Source organism: Coregonus clupeaformis, chromosome 27 (genome assembly GCF_020615455.1).
Source record: "Coregonus clupeaformis isolate EN_2021a chromosome 27, ASM2061545v1, whole genome shotgun sequence".
Taxonomy (NCBI): Eukaryota; Metazoa; Chordata; class Actinopteri; order Salmoniformes; family Salmonidae; genus Coregonus; species Coregonus clupeaformis.
The window spans coordinates 26,186,423-26,202,719 of NC_059218.1; the positions used below are offsets into that span (position 1 = coordinate 26,186,423).

General features: G+C 43.1%; 1 protein-coding gene across 3 annotated transcripts in view; it reads left to right on the plus strand.

The window, feature by feature from the left end:
- LOC121541684 (pappalysin-1-like) overlaps nt 1-16,297 on the plus strand; it is a 136,830-nt gene that overhangs the window by 24,396 nt on the left and 96,137 nt on the right. For all 3 annotated transcript variants that reach the window (XM_041850919.2, XM_041850920.2, XM_041850921.2), the window contains exons 5-7: nt 395-587; nt 865-986; nt 15,252-15,753. In XM_041850919.2, coding sequence (XP_041706853.1) covers nt 395-587; nt 865-986; nt 15,252-15,753 — 817 coding nt within the window. The remainder of the gene's footprint in view (nt 1-394; nt 588-864; nt 987-15,251; nt 15,754-16,297) is intronic.

Sequence of the window (16,297 nt, forward strand, 5' to 3'; positions counted from 1 at the left end):
GCCAAGAGTGTGCAAAGCTGTTATCAAGGCAAAGGGTGGCTACTTTGAAGAATCTAAAATCTAAAATACATTTTGATTTGTTTAACACTTTTTTGGTTACAACATGATTCCATATGTGTTATTTCATTGTTTTGATGTCTTCACTATTATTCTACAATGTAGAAAATAGTAAAAATAAAGAAAAAGCTTTGAATGAGTAGGTGTGTCCAAACTTTTGACTGGTACTGTATATTACTTCTTAGGGCTTCCCTAACCATCCCCTATTGGTTAATTCAACCTGTAAACCTTTAATCTGCTCTAAAAGAAAATACATTCTAAATCTCACTTAGTTTACATGAATACATAATCTACAAACCATCATATTAAACTATTTCTGATTATCTCTTCCACGTAGATGACGACTGTACGAACTCTTTCACCCCCAACCAAGTTGCCCGGATGCACTGCTACCTGGACCTTATTTACCAGACATGGCAGCCCGAGTCCAAGCCACCTCCTGTGCCCATGGCACCCCAAGTGGTGGAGCAAGAGCATGCCGCAATTACCCTGGAGTGGTTCCCGCCTATCTCCGGCCACTTCTACGACAGGTGAAATTAGCTGGACGAATGGGGCAGGCAGCACAGTGGGGGTATTTTTGCATTGACCTCCACTCCGCAGATATTTTGGATAAATGGGTTGACTGTCTGTTTGGATCACATCTAAATTAACACCTGTCTAGTTTGACTATCTAAGTGAGTAGTACCTGCATGTCTATATGGCCTCTATTTAAATGAGGGCCAGTTCAATTAGACTGTATCTAAGTGAGTGTGTTTCCATATAAACTGTATCTAAGTTGGTTGCTGTGCCTGTCTGTTGGTTTCCTAGAGAAGTGGGATCAGTGTGTGATAAATGCACAGAGGGCCGGGTCCTGCTGCAGTACGCATCCAACTCCTCATCCCCCCGACCCTGCGCCCCCTCTGGACACTGGAGCCCCCGTGAGGCCGAAGGTAAGCAGCCAGGTCACCCATGATACAAGTTAGTATTCAACGTCCATCCATGTCTGAGGACTTCGGAAGATGACGTGGAAACCGGCCAATAGGGGCAACAGTGAGCGCTGTTACCTTCAAGTAGGTTTTGGTTTTGATAGGGCGTTGTGGACAGTGATGATGGATGGGCGTAAGCTTATGTCTCTGATTCCAAAGGTTGCAAGTTCGAATCCAGTTATAAAATATGTTTTTTATATTTTTGTTTTAAGCCTATCCCAAACCTTAACCCTAAACACTTCGAAATTTGACATTTGGAATAACTTTGAAATTTGACGTTTGAGAAACATGGATGAATGTCTAATTCAGATGTGAGACTGTGAGAGCTAGTAGAAGGTAAGACTGCTATATCCTGGGTTATTTATTACCACACGTCTGTCCGTGTGTCTGTTTGTTTCTCTGACTGACTGGACAAACTCAGGGCCTAGCCCACTGGCTCTCATCTCTGTCTCACCCAGGCCGAAACAACTTACCCACCTAATTCACGTCCTCCATTCATCACTGAAACCTCTGTAACCTTCACATCTCAGTGTACTTCTCCTTACTCATTTTACCCATTCATTTACTTTTACTCGCCTGGATTCTAACCATCCTACCCCAGAACATACAGTACATACAGTAGCTACTGTATACCACCCACCCTGCCTTGTAAGGCATGCCCACCCACCCACCCCACACACATTCTCAATGTAACCCCACCCTGTCAATAACACACCTGAACTTCTTCCCCCTATGAATCCTCCTTCTGTCAAAACACCCCTCCCCTCCTTTTACTCTTGCTGATAGTATCTTCCCCACATCAGTAAACTCAAATCCCACTCTTCCCTCTAGGCCAGTATCATGCTCTATTTGGCTTCTGCGTCAACTCTCAAACATGCAAATCATATGGTCGCTGAGTCGAGCCCCAAAGATGCAAATGATTCATCTGTCACAGCCCTTGACACGAGCTGAGGGATGCAGAGGGAGTCAAAGTTTAGCCGGCGTTCCCAAGGGAATGGAGATTCCATATCCCAGAAATCCCAAATGTGGGCTCACAGCGACAGGCATGGTGGGAACTGGGAAGAGCTCTCCTCTGATCATGTCTGTAATATAATTTTTCCCATTTGTTATCAGGGAAAGTGAGGACAGTTAATGCTAAAATCAGCAGCATTCCTGAAATAGGATGCATTTTCTCCCCCTCGCTCCCCCAGCTCTTGCAGTGGATTTTAGAACAACTGTAGAGGGACCAGAATTAGGGAGGTGGAATTTGGCCTTTATAAATAGTCTGCACAGCTGTGTACCTCTGACCGCTAGCTGGCTTTGGCAGCTGCAGTATTAAGCATTGTTCAGAGTGTGTTTCAGAGTGTGTTTCAGAGTGTGTATCAGTGTGTGTATCAGTGTGTGTTTCAGTGTGTGTTTCAGAGTGTTTCAGAGTGTGTATCAGTGTGTGTATCAGAGTGTGTATCAGTGTGTGTATCAGTGTGTATATCAGTGTGTGTATCAGTGTGTATATCAGTGTGTGTATCAGTGTGTGTGTTTCAGTGTGTGTTTCAGTGTGTGTTTCAGAGTGTGTATCAGTGTGTGTATCAGTGTGTATATCAGTGTGTATATCAGTGTGTGTTTCAGAGTGTGTATCAGTGTGTATATCTGTGTGTATCAGTGTGTGTTTCAGTGTGTGTTTCAGTGTGGGTTTCAGAGTGTGTATCAGTGTGTGTATCAGTGTGTGTATCAGTGTGTGTATCAGTGTGTGTATCAGTGTGCATCAGTGTGTGTATCAGTGTGTGTATCAGTGTGTGTATCAGTGTGTGTATCAGTGTATATCAGTGTGTGTATCAGTGTGTGTATCAGTGTGTGCATCAGTGTGTGCATCAGTGTGTGTATCAGTGTGTGTATCTGTGTGTATATCTGTGTGTATCAGTGTATATCAGTGTGTGTATCAGTGTGTGCATCAGTGTGTATATCAGTGTGTGTTTCAGTGTGTCAGTAAATCTGCCATTATTATCACATACAGAGGAAGCCTGCTGGCTACTTTCACAGCTGATACTACCTGTACATTAGGACTAGAGCAGTCTATTAAATCTAGTCTAGATATAGAGATACAGAGGTCTTAAAACTCTCTCCTAGGTCCTCTGATAAGAAATAAACTGATAAGGAAAATATGATCCCTACTGTGTTGGTATGTTGATAGAGATGCCATGATGGCACACTTCCCCAAGCTTCAAAGTTATTCCATTGTTATTCTGTGGGTATGAACTCATTATATATATATATAAAAAAAAAAAAAAAAAAGGTATTCACTAACTGTAAGTCGCTCTGGATAAGAGCGTCTGCTAAATGACTAAAATGTAAATGTAAATAAAATGCTGCAGTCTTTCAGGGTCAGAGCTAGTGTCTGTAGAATCCAGTGAGATCTGATCAGCTTGGCAGGTGTCCGACAGCACATGGCTAATAATGAACACAGTGACTCATTGGGCTCGGGATCAGACGGGCGCTAGAACGGTGTGCGTGTCTGTGTGTGTGTCTGTTTGCAAAGTCCTTGCTCCACACAGGCTACAGTGTGTGTGAGAGGCATGTCTGGGCTTGTCCGCTGCGCTGTGTGTAAACCTCTCTCTGATTTCCCAATTGGAAGCGCTCATTGTTAGCAAGCAACAGATTTCCACTCCCCTGTTTACACACCGATGCTAGTCCATCACAGGCTCCTAACAGCTGCCTTCTCGTGTGTGTGTTTGTGTGTGTGCACGTTGTCTCTGCAGAAGTGACAGCTTATGGCAGTCAAGTAACTGCCACCCACAGACATCCCGACGATGCAAGCAAGCATAATTCCAATGCCATTAGTGTGTGTATGACGTGTGGGCGTGTGTGTGGTTGAATGGGTGGCTGAGTGGTTGAATATGTATTGGAGTGTGTCAGTGGAGGCTGGTGAGAGGCGCTATAGGAGGATGGGCTAATTGTAATGTCTGGAATGGAATAAATGGAACAGAGTCAAACATGTTCCATATGTTTGATGTGTTTGATACTGTTCCATTTATTCCATTCCAGCCATTCCAATGAGCCCATCCTCCTATAGCTCCTTCCACCAGCCTCCACTGGTGTGTGTGTGTGTGTGTGTGTGTGAGTGTGTGTGTGTGTGTGTGTGTGTGTGTGTGTGTGTGTGTGTGTGTGTGTGTGTGTGTGTATGTGTGTGTGTGTGTGTGTGTGCGTGTGTGCGTGTGTGCGTGTGTGCGTGTGTGTGTGTGTGTGTGTGTGTGTGTGTGTGCAAGGGATGGTGGGCATGTCCAGGCATGTGTGTGAAATATGGCTGGGGGAAGAGAAAAACCAGAGGATGAATAAAGAGAGGGAAGAAAGCATGTGGATGGGAGAAACCACTCAAGATAGTTAAGTGAATTGCATGTGGTTTGTGACATTCATGAGGAGGATTTTGCAGCTGGTTGGAACCAGGAGAGTGTGTGGCTGGACGTGAAAGATCTGTGATGTGTGTGTGCAAAGTCATGCATGCACACATGTATACAGTGCCTTCAAAAAGTATTCACACCACATTACTTTTTCCACATTTTGTTGTGTTACAGCCTGAATTTAAAATTGATTAAATTTAGATTTTGTGTCACTGGCCTACACAATACCCAATAATGTCAAAGTGGAATTATGATTTTAGAAATATTTACAAATTAATCAGATTATAAAAGCTGAAATGACTTGTGTCAATAAGTATTCAACCCCTTTGTTATGGCAAGCCTAAATAAGTTCATTAGTAAAAATGTGCTTAACAAGTCACATAATAAGTTGCATGGACTCATTCTGTGTGCAATAATAGTGTTTAACATGGTTTTTGAATGACTGCCTCATCTCTGTACCCCACACATACAATTATCTGTAAGGTCCCCCAGTCGAGCAGTACATTTCAAACACAGATTCAAACACAAAAACCAGGGAGGCTTTCCAATGCCTCGCAAAGAAGGGCATCTACTGGTAGATGGCAAAAAAAATAGGAAAGCAGACATGAAAATCCCTTTGAGCATGGTGAAGTTATCAATTACACTTCGGATGGTGTATTTGTATTTGTATTTATTAGGGATCCCCATTAGCTGCCGCCAAGGCAGCAGCTACTCTTCCTGGGGTCCAAACATATTAAAGCACTTACATTACATATAAAACAAAAGATAAAACAGTACATCATATAACATTATTACACCACTACATATCCACAGTACATAATGTTTAATACCACCATACAACAATATCACAATGTGTGCATATGCATGTGTCTGTACCTTTGTGTGTGTCTCTTCACAGTCCCCGTTGTTCCATAAGGTGTATTTTTACCAGTTTTTTTTCTTCAATCTGATTCTACTGCTTGCATCAGTTACCTGATGTGGAATATAGTTCCATGTAGTCATGGCTCTATGTAGTACTGTGCGCCTCCCATAGTCTGTTCTGGACTTTGGGACTGTGAAGAGACCTCTGGTGGCATGTCTTGTGGGTTATGCATGGGTGTCCGAGCTGTGTGCTAGTATTTTAAACAGACAGCTATATCAATACACCCAGTCACTACAAAGATACAAGCGTCTTCCTAACTCAGTTGCTGGAGACGAAGGAAACCGCTCAGGGATTTCACCATGAGGCCAATGGTGACTTTAAAGCAGTTACAGAAATTAATGTCTGTGATAGGAGAAAACTGAGGATGGATCAACAGCATTGTAGTTACTCCACAATACTAACCTAAATAAAAAGAAGGAAGCCTGTACAGCAGCGGTTCCCAAACTAGGGGTCGCGACCGCATGTGGGGTCGCCTGAAATGAAAACGGGGTCGCGAGAGAATTTCCAAAATCCCCCCCGAAAATAATATACATATACAAAAATATATACATATTATAATATTGTCTTTGTATCTCAAAATCATTGTAATGTGGTTAACCTTCAAAATCAAAATGAAAATTATTCAAATATAAATTATAAAACGATTCCAGAGAGCGCCCTTAGATCATGGGAAAAGGCTGCACTTGACTGTTGCACTTGAATCATTCCCAAGGAATGGCTAGGCCCACTACGCTATGAAACCACACACTTTTGCAGAGACTTTGATATTACCGGCCGCAATTGATATGGTGAAAACAATGTGTGGGAAGTCAGAGGCACAGAATCTCACATCAATACCTTTGTCAGATAACACTGTTAAACAAATAATTTATGCTTTTGCTAACAATCAAGACTGAACGACTCAAAATCTCCCCAGTTTATGGTCTCCAAATGGACGTTAGCTGTGAGGGCCGCGATGCACATGCATTGACTTTTGTTCGCTATATATGTCGGGGGATGCTATTCATGAGAACATATTGTTCTGTCTCATGATTCCCGGGCATGAAACGGCACACGGGATGTTCAGTGTGCTGCGTGGCTATGTTGACGAAAAACAGATTCCATGGAATCGAATGCTGGGCTTTGCAGAGTTGGGGCTCAATCTATAGCGGGACGGCGGGCAGGACTCTGCACTCTAGTTAGGAATGTGGATGCATTGTATGATACACTGAGAGCAACTGGCGGCAAAAGAGCTGAGCACAGAATTCGGAGATACACTGCAACAAGTAACTTTGATTGTAAACTACATTAAACCACATCCACTGCGCACACGCCTGTTCGCAAAACTATGTGGAGATATGGGATCAGATCATGACAATGTTCTATTTCACACCAAGGCTTGATGGTTATCAAGGGGGAGTGTTGGAAAGATTTTTCACATTGAGAGAGGAACTGTTGTCATTAACAATGGATGTAAAAAAAACGGACATGGTTGACTTTCTGTGTAATGAAAAGAAAATGTCTCCTTGCGTATGTTAACAGACATATTTGGGAAACTGAACAAACTGAACGCAAGCATGCAGGGGAAATACAAAAACATTCTACAGTTGAATGACCGAATCAGTGAATTCAATCATTCTTATTGGAGAGAGAGTCTTTCAAAAGCGAATCATGCCCCCTTCCCTCGGCTGTGCATGTTTCTAACAGAAAACAGCATCAGTAAGTGTCCCACACGAGTGATGACTGCTCCCCTCCAACACTTGGAAGAGCACTTTGGGACCTACCTCCCAATCCGTTTGACTGTGATCCTGACTCAGTTGACATGCCAGTAAGTGAAATTGAACAGCTGATCGAGCTGTCATGTGACCGAATGCTGCAGACAACGCATTCACAGGTCACTACGGAGGAGTTTTGTTTCCTGACTCAAAGGGAATATCGTAACTGGGAATTCGGAAATCTCCAACAACCAACTTCATTGCGTTCAAGACAAATGGGAACTTGGAAAAAAAGAGATCAGACTGGCAAAATTGTATTGAATGGTCATCCAACTCGGGAACTCTGGCCTCTTTCTAGAGCTCCGACTTTCCGACCTGAAGATCACTGACTTCATGATTTTACCTCATATTTTTTTAGCTCCCATTTGTCTTGAAAGCACCATAAAACTCATGGTACCCTTCGCCAGCTCATATCTATGTGAAGCTGGATTCAGTGCTCTCGTCTGCATTAAAACGAAATATCGATACATCATTATTTTTTACATGTTTGGAGTCGCAAGAATTTTCAGATATCAAAATGAGATCGTGGGCCAAAAAAGTTTGGGAACCCCTGCTGTGCAGACTAAAAATATTTTAAAAAATGCATCCTGTTTGCAATAAGGCACTAAAATAAAACTGCAAAAAAAATGTAGGAAAGAAATTAACTTTACGTCCTTAATACAAACCGTTATGTTTGGGGGCAAATCCAACACAACACATCACTGAGTTACCACTCTTCATATTTTCAAGCATGGTGGTGGCTGCATTAAATTTTACATTTTAGTAATTTAGCAGACGCTCTTATCCAGAGCAATTAGGGTTAAGTGCCTTGCTCAAGGGCACATCAACATATTTTTCACCTAGTCGGCTCGAGGATTTGAACCAGTGACCTTTCGGTTAATGGCCCAATGCTCTTAACCGATAGGATACCTGCATCATGTTATGGGTCTGCTTGTCATCGGCAAGGACTAGGGAGTTTCATAAAAGAAAACCTGGTTCAGTCTGCTCTCCAACAGACACTACGAGACATTCACCTTTCAGCAGGACAATAACCTAAAACACAAGGCAAAATATACACTGGAGTTGCTTACCAAGATGACATTGAATGTTCCTGAGTGGCCTAGTTACAGTTTTGACTTAAATCGGCTTGACAATCTATGGCAAGACTTGAAAATGGCTGTCTAGCCATGATCAACAAACAACTTGAAAGAGCTTGAAGAATAAGAAAATAATAATGTATAAATATTGTACAATCCAGGTGTGCAAAGCTCTTAGAGACTCACCCAGAAAGACTCACAGCTGTAATCGCTGACAAAGGTGATTCTAACATTTCTTTTTTTATAAATTTGCAAAAATGTCTTAAAATATGTTTTCACTTTGTCATTATGTGGTATTGTGTGTAGATGAGTGAAAAAAAATGTTATCCATTTTTTATTCAGGCTGTAACACAACAAAATGTGAAATAAGTTGATGGGTATGAATACTTTCTGAAGGTACTGTAGGTGTCTGTTTGTGTGTGTGTGTATGTGTGTGTGTATTAGTTTGTGTATTTGTGCGTGTATGTGCTGCTGCACCGAGCCGTGCATCGCCAAATGTTCCTGTCTGACTCTGGCCCAGATGTCGGGCCATGCTTTCATTAGCAGCGCCCTCTTTTGAAGGCGGGGCAGTGTCAAGCCTCCCTGCATTACGTGACACCATGTGTTTGTGTGTGTGTGTTTGGTGTGTTTGCTCTCGCTGTCTGTCTGGGAGAACAGGGGTTACATTCATTGGGCTCTGCTCCATTGCTGTCAGTGCTGCACACTGCAGGGACTCAGGGCCACAGAGTTCAGACAAAGTACCTGAAGAGAAAGAGCAGCTTCCCCTGCTTCATCTCCACTAGCACTTTATGATGGTCATGAGATAATGATTTGTGGATGGAGGGCGATTGGATATGTGCAGCCATGCACGTACTGTACACTCACACACTCACTTATTCTGGAGAATGTCAATCCTGAAGCGTGCTACCTGATCTTAAGCAATACTGCCTTAAAGTGATACTTTGGGATTTTGGCAATGAGGCCATTTATCTACTTCCCCAGAGTCAGAGGAACTCGTGGATACCATGTTTATGTCTCTATGTCTATTATGAAGGAAGTTATAGGTACAGTAGTTTCGCGAGCCACTGCTAACTAGTGTCAGCACAATGACTGGAAGTCTATGGGTATCTGCTAGCATGCCAAAATCCAAAGTATCCCTTTAAGGCGTTCCAGAGTTGCACTATATAAAAGCATCATCACGCCAGGACAAGTTTATTGTTTTACATTGGGATGTTGAGTGGAGGCCAACGAGGTTGATCTGGAACAGAAGGAGAGGAGCAGTGGATGTGTGCTGAAGGAAATATGCGGAAAGTCCCCAGGCGAGGGATAGGAGAGGAGCTGGACTGTCAGTGTCACCTCCCCTCCTTTATGCCTTCTGCTTTCCCCATCCGTTCTCCATCCCTCACCCCTGTCACCCACGCCAACCGTTTACAATGCAGATATTACATGCAGAGAGGTGGAATAAATGACTGACTGACATTTATTGGCCTTCTAGACTAGAGGAAGTTCTTGAAGATTGATTGCTATGTGGGATCGCTTGATTGATCAATTGATCAATTGACACCGTATGGCTGTCAAGAGACAAAACACAAGTGAGCAAGACATATTTTCATTGTGGTTCCTCTCATGCCCTCTAGTTAGGGGTCATGGCATGAATTCAAGTTGTGAAAAGTGGTGGCAGTGGCCATTAAAGTGGAGGACAACGGTTACTTCAGTGCAAGTCAGTCAGTCTGTTGTGTGTGCTATCGAGAGTGTGACTCATGACGGAGAGGCAGGCCCCTTTCTTAGAAAGCAGAGTGCATGCCCGGACATATCCCTCTATGTTTATCCATCCGTATCTCAGTCAATTCCAATCCCCTTTTCCCAGCGCTCCACGACTCTACACCGTCTGATTCCCACATAATGCCGAATGGCCCTGGCACACAGACACAGTGCTCCACATTCAACCCTACTGCAATTAAGCTGGAATTCCGCCCAATGTCTCTTTCCCCCTTTCCTAGAACGAGAGCTCTCCTAGACAGGCTAATACCCCGGTGGGATTAGCTAATCAAGTGAGAAAGCAAGGCCTCTTATTCAAAGGCCAGGTTTGGATTGTCTGATCACCCTCAGGGCCTTTCAGCAGCCTGGGAGGCAAGGCTAGGTCAAACGCTTCAGAGCTGTTTATATACCAGCGAGTAGATTTAACCCTAATGAAAAATTCAGATGAGAAGTCTTTGCAGGTGCTGTTTTAGTTGGATTTGAAAGATAAAATCTGTAATACTTAAAATTACTGTACTGGTCATTCTACAGTGTTGAAAAATAGACGTGGGTCTTGCCAAGGATTCATATAATCTTTATACATGTTTTACTTACTCTATAGATTATTTTATGGTGGATGACGATCCTGTCTCATCGTACATCTCTAATCTCTGGCATCCGTAGTAGGAGTTCCAAAGCAGGAGGACAGCCCACCATAACAGCTGACATTACAACATATTGTCAGTGGCTAAAACTCCTTTCCTCAAAAAGTCAATGAAAAACTCACCACAGAATGTGAGGGCACAGAACTCTCAGTGTATCTCAGTTCCTCAGTTACTTTTCTGTCCTTTTTTCAAAGTTACCTCTACTCTGGCCACACACACACTTATAATAGTACATGTGTTGAGATAATGTGGCCTGGAAACCAAATTCTGTGCTCAGAAATGAGGTTAGCAAATGGGTTTGTTGGTTGCCAGTTTGGAAGTGCACAAAAGGAAAATGGGGAGAACACAGTGTCTGCGGCGCTGGCTTCTCAAAGCACTTGATGAATGTTGGTGTACGTCACTCTGGATAATACAAGGTATCTGTGGACTCCAAATACGGCTGGAGGAGCGCTGACCGACGCTACAGTGAGGACCCTGTGCAGGGCCCCTCTCAGTAGGAACACACCTCAGTCTGCAGCTAGTCTGCTGCCTCCCCTGCTTTACTGGCAATGAACTCTGTCTGTCACATATAGTCCATTTCTGAGAAAAGCCAACAGCTCATTCAACCCTGATATTTCACTGACCTCATCCATGTGTAGTCAGTCAGACCACTGTTCTACAGTGCATTCGGAAAGTATTCAGACCCCTTGACTTTTTCCACATTTTGGCTTTCATGTGCCTTTTACTGAGGAGTGGCTTCCGAATGGCCGCTTTACCATAAAGGACTGATTGGTGGAGTGCTGCAGAGATGTTTGTCCATCTGGAAGGTTCACCCATCTCCACAGAGGAACTCTAGACCTCTTTCAGAGTGACCATCGGCTTCTGACCAAGGCCCTTCTCCCCCAATTGCTCAGTTTGGCCGGCCGGCCAGCTCTAGGAAGAGTCTTGGTGGTTCCAAACTTCTTCCATTTAAGAATGATGGCGACCACTGTGTTCTTGGGGACCTTCAGTGCTGCAGAAATGTTTTGGTACCCTTCCCCAGATCTGTGCCGCGACACAATCCTGTCTCGGAGCTCTACGGACAATTCCTTCGACCTCATGGCTTGGTTTTTGCTCTGACATGCACTGTCAACTGTGGGACCTTATATAGACAGGTGTGTGCCTTTCCAAATCATGTCCAATCAATTGCATTTACCACAGGTGGACTACAATGAAGTTGTAGAAACATCTCAAGGATGATCAATGGAAACAGGATGCATCTGAGCTCAATTTCTGAATACTCATGTAAATAAGGTATTATATGTATTTATCTTTATAAATTTGCACACACACAAAAAAAACGTTTCGCTTTGTCGTTATGGGGTATTGTGCGTGGATTGATGAGGATTTATATTAATTTAATCAATTTTAGAATAAGGCTGTAATGTAACAAAATGTGGAAAAAGTCAAGGGTCTGAATACTTTCCGAAAGCACTGTATGTGGGTTGTTCTGCAGAAGTGTCCTATTACTCCCAAACTTTCAGCACACGTCTTCCAACATACATTACACAGATGTAGGATCCACCACCCAACCTCTTCGCAGGACAAATGTCCTCAGATGTAGGATCTTAATTTGAGCCAGTCTGTTACAGCAGGAAAATTATTCTGCAGCAAGAGGAAATGTGAATTATTATGTGGATTATAATTAATGGACATTTTTGTAGGGGTTGATCAATTTTTCGTTAGGGCAAATCAAGTCTGAAATGTTAAAGTGGAAATTACAAACATTTGTTTTACTCAAACACATTATAAGTTTGCAACAAAAGAGTGATCAAATTAAGATCCTACATCTGTATACTACTTACACACTTTGTTTGTATTGCACATTTGAAATATTTACCTGAATTCCTTACCACCCCACTAAATTTGTCACTATTGAAACATAGTGAAAAAGTTGCGATAAAGGGAGAACCATGCACGGTCAGTGGCGATTTTAGCATGTAAATCATGGTGGGGCAAACTCACCAAATTTTGTTTTGATGCATGCCAGCAAAGCCATTACACAACACAACACTAAACAATACATGAATTGCACTATAACGGTGACAAACTGTGCCCATAAACTGTTAGGGTCTACATTAAGCTGTCCCAACAGCAGAGCTTTCTTTTCAGCACCATGGAGTGAATCATTATCACTGCTACACCTGGCTATCAGCGGAGCCTTGTCTGGCAGCGAAACAGTTCATTCAGCCTCATTTACTGCCTTTTAAAAAAACAGCTGATATGGCTGACTTGCTTAAACAAATGTGGTTTCTACTGACAATTGAGATGTACAAACTATGGCATAAGGGGATGACAAGCGGACAAGAGGCAATCTGTAATTTCGATGAAGACATTAATGAGCGAGCTAGGACGGATGTAGACAATATAACAATTTGTTCAGCACTTTTGAAATGTACAGCGACAAAATTCAGAACATGGGCCGTTCTTACAGTATTCTCCCTGTACACCAAGTCAGAGCTAGCATAAATAAAGGGGGCATATAAGCAGACAATTAAAGCTCTTACAATATTCGATGATGACATTTCTCTAAAACAGGCTATAGGCTACATGTGCACCACCAACAGCTAACAGCTTACTACACAACATACACTTAGTATTACTTCCTTAGCTACAGTATACATATCTCCCTGTCCTATTACATCATTTATGCAGCAGCATACAATACATTTTTGGACTCACATTGTTGTGCTGTGCTCACTTGAACAGGAAGGTGGCACGGCGGTCCTTCGTGGGCAAATCTTATCATCAAACTTTGTCATCAAATCTGTCATTCTCTGGATTTAGTGTGCTTTCAAGACAACTTGGAACTCGGGAAAAAAAACAAGGTCGAATCATGACGTCAATGATCTTCAGGTCGGAGCTGTAGAAAGAGGCCCGAGTTCCCGACTTGGAATTTTGAGTAGGATGACCGTTCAAAACGTATTTTCCCTGTCGGAGCTCAGTTCCCAGTTTTCTTGAACTCACTGAAGTCTCAGATTTCCCAGTTCCGAGTTTCCAGTCAGGCTGGATTGACAGCATGGCCAATGTTAAATGTTTATCCTTTTAAGCTTGGAAAAGAGACCCTTAAACCCAGACTTGGACCACACACCCACTCCACTGAATAGCAGGCTAGTGATTGCTTTGCAGCACTTGCAGTTAGCTACTGATTCCTTCCAAACCACTCAATGTTGAATTTGCGATTTCCAACTTGTTGTGTAATGTTTCTGTCCAATGGCCGATGAGCACCGATACGTTTAATCTATAATTTCTCTTAATAATTTATCTTCATATGACAAGGATTGAAAAGGATTTGCCAGTAGATTGTCGACTTGATTCATGATGATGACTGCTAGCTTGCTAGCTAAGATTCTGAAAGTATAATGTTGACATGGTCAGTGCAATCAAAGCTACTGTAGATATAATGTGATTTGACATCATTTTATCTGTGGCCAATGACCTTGAGCCTTCTTGGATGGGCACTTCTAATGTAACTATATGGCAGCACCCAAGGGGCTTGAATTGTGGAAATCTCCCCATAGATTTTGCAGTGACATAGTGTCCCCATGAGTGACAGAACACTGAGCCAATCACGGCTCAATTAGAGAACATTACCAACCCCTACGCTCTGCATTTTCCAATGGCTGCCCCACCACCACAGAAAGCACTGAGCTAGGCTGAAACACCTGCATGTTGGAGCTGCCTTACTCAAGAAAACAAAAAAGAGACCATGTTTGTAGGCGGCTTCATTAACAGATTTTTTATTTATTTTTTACATTGTCTGCAAACTGATATGTGACACGTATTACTGCCAAAAAAACATGCAAAACAGGCACACACACACAAAGAAATACACATATTTTCTTTAGCTAAACAGGTGGGGCTCTGCCACTGTGCACAGAAGTGATCATTTTGATTAACCTTCTATTACAGATACATTTTATAAATGTTATTTGCATACCAAATTAACAAAATAGTCAAAACATGATTTTTAACCTGATTTTCAATTTTTTTACATTGAATTTAAATAAATATAATCTCTATTGTTCTTTGTAAAATGTTCAATGTTGATTGATTGAATTTCTCATATAGTACAAATGACTTTGTACTATATGAATTCAAGAATGTTTGTTATTGCCTTGGATTGAATTAGAACATATCATGATGTAAATAAATGTCCTACATTTTGAGATTTATTTGGGGGTGGGACAGCAATTTACACCACTTCTGTAAAATCACCCATATACACAGTATAGCACTTCACCCTTCTAGGGGTTGACCTACAGCATACTCTATACTCACGTCTATACTCTAGCTCTTCCCTGCCTGCAAACAAATTCAAACAATCACACATGATGCTCATGTTTGCAAATGCAATGACCTAACCTTATTTTTCTGTTGTATTTATTTTTGTCTGATATGTGTTTGTTGAGTCTTTTGCATGTGTATTGCCTTTATAGATACCAGGCTGTACCATCTATGCTCGCTCCTCTCAAGATACTACCTTTCTGAACTGCCTATCTTCTAAAGCTGGGAAAGACCATTGCCCAATAACTGCCAGATCCCTACATTTGTTTTGTTAAATAGTTTATTTAGTTTTTAAAGCGACTTTAAGATTATACTTGTAATGAAAAGTGCTATATTAAATAAATACATGTATTATTATTATTATTATTATTATTATATGTTATGTCTGATCTGCTGTGTCTCTATCCTTTTGACCCCCAGGACCTCCAGACGTGGAGCAGGCGTGTGAGCCCAGCGTGCGCACCTGGAGCCCCAATGCTGGCATCGAGCAGTGGGTCGTGGGGCTGTCTGAGTGCCCACTGCAGGGCTGCATGCTCCAGCTGGAGTTCCCTCACCCACTGGTGCCCGACTCCCTCACCGTGTGGGTCACCTTCTTCAGCCCTGAGGAGATGGCCCTTCCCGCCATCCACAACATACTGCTCCTGACCGTCAGTGGAAACAACCTCTCATTGGGCCCTAGTAACGTGTTCTGTGATACACCGCTGACGCTGAAGCTGGACGTGGAGGAGGAGGTGTACGGCGTGCAGTTTTTCACCATGGAGCAGCATCTGGAGATTGATGCCACCCTACTGGCGTCCAAGCCCGACTGCCCGCTGTGCCGCCACTGCCAGCCACTCATCCACCGACTGCTGCGCCAGCCGCCATTCTCCCATACCCCCCATGGCGTGCTGTTGAACGACCCTGCCAGGCGATACACTGACAGGTGAGAGACCGGACTAGGGTGGTTAGCTGTTTACTGTCAGTTACACGTGACTTTGAGTGCATTGACTGTGTGGGTTGTACTGTATAGGCCTGGCGTAGGTTAATGACACCTCAGGATTGCTGCGTTCTCTGCTTAATGGGTGAGAAATTGCGGCATAAGCATTATCTCTTCACACTGCCAATTAATCTGATCCCGAGCCCAATCTCCTCATTGACCCTGTGTCGGGGAAAAACACTCTTATTTTTGTTCAAGTTGTTCTTGGTCAGGGGGTGAAGCGGAGCCAAAGTTAATATGCTGAGGCAAGCACTGCAGCTTCAGGCTGATTTAAGCCTGGGCCCTGCAAGCCTGCCTGCCTGCCTGCCTGCCTGCCTGCCTGTCTGCTTGCCTGCCCGCCTGCCTGCCTGTGTCCAGAGGGGCAGCTGATGTGGTCTTTCTGGCACAGGCTCCGTCTACTCCAGCCAGGCACCAGGGATCTGGGCTGTGGGCTCTGTATATCTCCCCTCTGGGATGGGCCTAAGCCTACCTCCCCTTTCTCTGGCTCTCA